At 39.1% G+C, this 5,190-nt stretch overlaps 1 protein-coding gene across 1 annotated transcript; it reads left to right on the top strand.

Annotated features, from left to right (window-relative positions):
• The first annotated feature begins 2,638 nt into the window (after positions 1–2,638).
• On the top strand, positions 2,639–5,190 carry LOC140172683 (macrophage mannose receptor 1-like). The gene is made up of 4 exons (XM_072195816.1): positions 2,639–3,056; positions 3,477–3,893; positions 4,465–4,596; positions 5,174–5,190. Exons 1-4 carry the CDS (start codon positions 2,639–2,641, stop codon positions 5,188–5,190), a joined length of 984 nt encoding a protein of 327 aa, XP_072051917.1.

Raw genomic sequence — 5,190 nt, 5'->3', positions numbered from 1 at the left:
CCCTTTTACAAATAATCCCCTTTAACTTTCCTCCCGCTTTTCACAAATAGGTTCCCATTTTAAATAGTTTCTCCCTTTTAAAATAATACTCCCTTTTTTTTTTTATTACTCCCTTTTTGTTTGGGTACTCCCCGTTTTCCGTGCGTAGGCTTTACAAGTAAGCCTGGACCCTGGAGAGTACCGTGCACTCACTAGAGCTCATTCCGCTACATCCATTATTGGAAAGGCGTTCTACGTGAATTTGGATACCAACGTAGGTAGATTTATAGCCTGTTGTGCAAGCGCCCGCTAAATTCAATGGGTTAAGGATCCGTCAACTTTTATGTACGTTTATAGGGGGGCTGTACAAAGAGCAAATCCGATATGATTGATAAACCAAATGATGTTCAGAATGTTAAACGGGTGAAATGGCATGCATAAATATTTATGCTGGTCAAATTCATAGCAATGATGTTTGAAAGTATGTGAAGAACTTGTCTATAAACAGGGATATGTCAGAGACAACAAACAACTGGCTGCCATTGTTACAGAAGCCTAGATAGGCCTAATAAGAATTGTTTGTGCTATATATTCAAAAGGTTTTTTTAAGTTAGCACCAAAGTTTAAAACAAGCGGTCTTAACAGTGAAATGACAATAAAAGCATACATTTATAAAACGGGCCTGGACAAAATGGGCATTGCATATTTATGACAAGTGTGGCTGTGTGATTTTATGCAACTTTATTTTTAAGCCAGTTCCGAGTAATTTTCGCTATTCTTTGTTTGTCAACAATCCCGTTAACAATAAAAATGTGCTTTCTAATCAAAGGCTCTATTCGCCACTTGCACGGTTCCGCCATTATGCACTATGTGCGGGGAGAGCCTCGAACTGGCAGCATACATGAATGGGAATTGAACCAGTCATATAACATTCTGTGTAAGGTTACGTAATTCTTCCTTTCATGTATGCTGCCAGTTCGAGGCTCTCCCGCATATAGTGCATAATGGCGGAACCGTGCAAGTGGCGAATGGCATATATTCAATTGACCAGACAAATGAACCAGGGACTTCGGTCAGTGGTGCACGCCTCAAAAATCCAAAAAGAATTAGTAGGCCCTATATGTTAGTTGAAGAATTAAGTAGCAATTAAGCCTAGTCTTTTTTAAAAGTCGAGACAAGTCCAAAATATTAAATAACGATTAATAAGGCAATCTAATTGATTCGAATTCCAATCTCCTGGCCTTTTCCTGGGTCTATAATTAGTTGCATGATATAATTCAGATTATGATTTTTCTTAAATGTAGATCTATATCCTATAGAATTAGAATTCATAAATTACATAATAAGTATCATTTTATTTAGCTCAAGAATTTGTATCAGACAATCACGTGCTTTCAACGTGTAGGCTGGACCTATTTCAATATCGAAGTACATGTATGCACGATCGGAGCATGAAGGATGGCACTATAGATGGTCGGTGCCTACTGGTAAAGCCTACGCATCGTCAAACGGGGAAAAAAAAAAAAGGGAGTAAAAATTTAAGAAGGGAGAAACTATTTTAATGGGGGATATCTGTTTTTAAAATGGTATTATGTAAAAGGTGAAAAGAAAAGTCGAAAAGGGGGAAACTAGCCTATATGAAAAGGGGGAAATTCGAAAAGGGGGATACTATATGAAAAGGGGGAAATTCGAAAAGGGGGAAACTATATGAAAAGGGGAAATTCGAAAAGGGGAAACTATATGAAAAGGGGAAATTCGAAAAGGGGGAACTATATGAAAAGGGGGAAATTCGAAAAAGGGGAAACATGAAAAGGGGGAAATTCGAAAAGGGGGAAACTATATGAAAAGGGGAAATTCGAAAGGGGAAACTATATGAAAAGGGGAAATTCGAAAAGGGGGAAACATGAAAAGGGGGGAATTCGAAAAGGGGAAACTATATGAAAAGGGGAAATTCGAAAAGGGGAAATTCGAAAAGGGGAACTATATGAAAAGGGGGGAAATTCGAAAGGGGGAAATTCGAAAAGGGGGAAACATGAAAGGGGGAAATTCGAAAAGGGGAAAACTATATGAAAAGGGGAAATTCGAAAAGGGGGAAACATGAAAAGGGGGAATTCGAAAAGGGGGAAACTATATGAAAAGGGGAAATTCGAAAAGGGGGAACTATGTGAAAAGGGGGAAATTCGAAAAGGGGGAAACTATATGAAAAGGGGAAATTCGAAAAGGGGAAACATGAAAAGGGGAAATTCGAAAAGGGGGAAACTATAGGAAAAGGGGAAATTCGAAAAGGGGGAAACTATATGAAAAGGGGGAAATTCGAAAAGGGGGAACTATTTGAAAAGGGGGAAAGTCGAAAAGGGGGAACTATTTGAAAAGGGAGAAAGTCGAAAAGGGGGAACTATTTGAAAAGGGGGAAAGTTAAAAGGGGAAAATATTTGAAAAAGGGGGGAAGCATTTCGCAAAAAGGGGGAAAACTGAAAATTTGGGGAGATGAATTATAAAAGGGGGAGTTTGGCGGAGATCAGACACCGTACTATATCATATTTTGATAGGCTATTATGTAATTATGTATCGGTCCATTATCCAGGCCGGACCGAACCGAGACTGTGGGACAGTCTACATACATTCACGAACCTGACTTGACTTTAATTTCTTACCGTTCATGTCTGCAGAATGCCCACCTGATTACGCCTTTCCATTTGGTAGTTCGTGTTACAAAATCGGCAGAGATAGGCTCGACAGATCCGAGGCCGCCGCGGAATGTGCCAGTAATGAAGCACATCTTGTTGACATCAAATCGGCTGAGGAGCAGGACTTCATAGAAACACTTTTTCGTGATGCCAGCGTTAAAGAAGCATGGTTCGGTCTGTCTGTACACGAGGTTGGAGGAGATCTCTTGTGGTCCGATGGATCTGTTCTCGAATTCACCGCGTGGGCAGAAGAGGACAGAAACCGTGGCAGAACCGAAGAATTGTACTGTGCACTGTTGAGCCGTTCGGAAGATTATTTATGGGTCGATAAGCGGGGCAAGAGCTGTGAACATGATCATAAATTTATTTGTGAATTTGAACAAACCGAAGGTAAGGTGGAATAATTTCCTTTCTAAATATTCAAGAGTGAAAATCCACTCTTTTGGAATGATCTGCAGGACTACACCGAAAAGAGTGACATTTTACATTATTTGAAGAATCAAAATATGGCAACTTCATTCTCAACGATTTGATAAAATCTCTACTAAAATATAAACGCTTTTCAACATGGAATTATACTTCAACTGAAAGATTTTCTCCATATTTTGCTTGTACTTTCTGTATAACATATACGTTTTATATTTGAACATAATGCATGAATGTCTGTCGGCAAATGAATCAACGAACATTATGCCGAAAGTATCAAAACTAACTTCAAAGTCGGTCACCGGGGTCGGTCATTGGCATATCTCAAGACAAAACGTCAAATTGAGATAATCAAAACTTAACATCTCACTTGTTTTTGCTTAGAACATCTGGAACACACGGAGTGCCCCACTGACTACTCCTTTCAATTGGTAAATTCGTGCTACAAAATCGGTAGAGGTCAAAAGGTCGACAGATCCGCTGCCGCTGCGGAGTGTGCTGACGACAAAGCACATCTTGTCGACATCAAATCGGCCGAGGAGCAGGACTTCATTGATACACTTCTTCGTGGTGCTGACATTAGGGAAGCATGGTTCGGTCTGTCGGCACACGAGTTTGGAGGAGATCTCTTGTGGTCGGATGGCACTGTTCCTGATTTCACCGCGTGGGCAATAAATGGCAGAAACGAAGACGTGGACTGCGTGCGGTTGAAGAGAGGAAAAGATGACAAATATGAATGGATGGATAAAATATGCACCGATCAGTACGAATTTCTGTGTGAATTTGAAATATCTATAGAAGGTAGGCCTAAGCTGTTTAATACAGGGTTCAAAAGAAATACTTCTCCCCTAAAATAACAAAACATTTCTTTGCATAACTTGACATATAGGCCTATTTGGTTAATTTGAATAATATAAAAAACCTGTGAATAGAGGAATGTTTTTGCTATATCCTCTCAATTTTCTTCCTTTTGAAAATCATTTTTGTCGGTCAAAAATTATTACATTTTCCAAAAATGATGCTTTCAGAAAAAGTTTTAAAAGCTAAAATGTGAACTTGAGTAAAAATGTATAAAGTGCTTTGATTACGTATAAGGAACAGTTTTCATACAGTAAATTCGAAATTAGTGCAAAAACACAACACAATTTTATATAATTATTACAAATCAGCATTTTTTCAAACTCGTTTTTCTCCAAAATGCATTTTCCAGTTATCCTTACGATACGTCACTATGCGATAAACCCGACGAGATTTGGCCAAAATATTGCGTAGCCTTAACGAATGAAACAAAGTGATTTACCATTTTTACCAAAAAACAACAACAATATTTGCTTTGTAGTTTTATGCGCTGCTTATTTATTTCCATATGCAGGGCCTGCAATTCCCTTGCAGGGCAAACCTACCAGCCAGAGCTCCACACACGACCCTACTAGAAGCACCTCTGACAAAGCAGTAGATGGTGACACGAATGGAGTTTATTCGTCTGGTTCCTGTACACATACGTGTAAGAAAACGTTTTTCAAACATGCATGTAGTTATAATTATATTTCGTCTCGTAAACAGGTTGTGATAACCTTTTAAAATGTGTGCTATTGACCTCTCTTACTTCCAGGATTGACTATCAAAATGAAACTTATACTTTTTCACAAGGTCATATCTTAAAATTCTGTCCATAACACCGAACCAAAATTACACACAGGATTACTTCAATACTCTACTCTAAACACATGTCAGTAACCAAGCAGTTGTCCAACTGACACAACAGCAAAATGCACGGAACAGCTTCCTGGACCATGTTCACAGGTGAATAATTGGCAGCCAGCTAAAGAAATCTGAGAATGCGTACAAGATGATACAGGTGATAACATTTCCAAAGAGTAAGTGGAATAGTGTGGAACGGGCTGCTTTCTGCTTTTCACACACATTCTTCAAGAAACAGGTCTTGTTCCACACCATACCACTTACGCTTGTGTTGGGTGCCAATTATTGGGCTGCCGGCTGTGAATGTGGTCCAGGATGCTGTTCCATGTCAGTACAATTTGCTGTTGTGTCAGTTGGAAAACTGTTTGGTTTCTGACCAGTGTTTAGAGCAGAGTAA

The sequence above is a fragment of the Amphiura filiformis genome, chromosome 16 (assembly GCF_039555335.1).
Source record: "Amphiura filiformis chromosome 16, Afil_fr2py, whole genome shotgun sequence".
Taxonomy (NCBI): domain Eukaryota; kingdom Metazoa; phylum Echinodermata; class Ophiuroidea; order Amphilepidida; family Amphiuridae; genus Amphiura; species Amphiura filiformis.
This window is presented reverse-complemented; position numbering and strand designations above follow the sequence as displayed.

Bases quoted from the DNA above. Each gene is read 5' to 3' on its own strand.
- LOC140172683 (XM_072195816.1), top strand. From the start codon at position 2,639: ATGTCTGCAGAATGCCCACCTGATTACGCCTTTCCATTTGGTAGTTCG. The intron at 3,057-3,476 runs GTAAGGTGGAAT...GTTTTTGCTTAG, and splicing joins TGAATTTGAACAAACCGAAG to AACATCTGGAACACACGGAG. The intron at 3,894-4,464 runs GTAGGCCTAAGC...TTCCATATGCAG, and splicing joins ATTTGAAATATCTATAGAAG to GGCCTGCAATTCCCTTGCAG.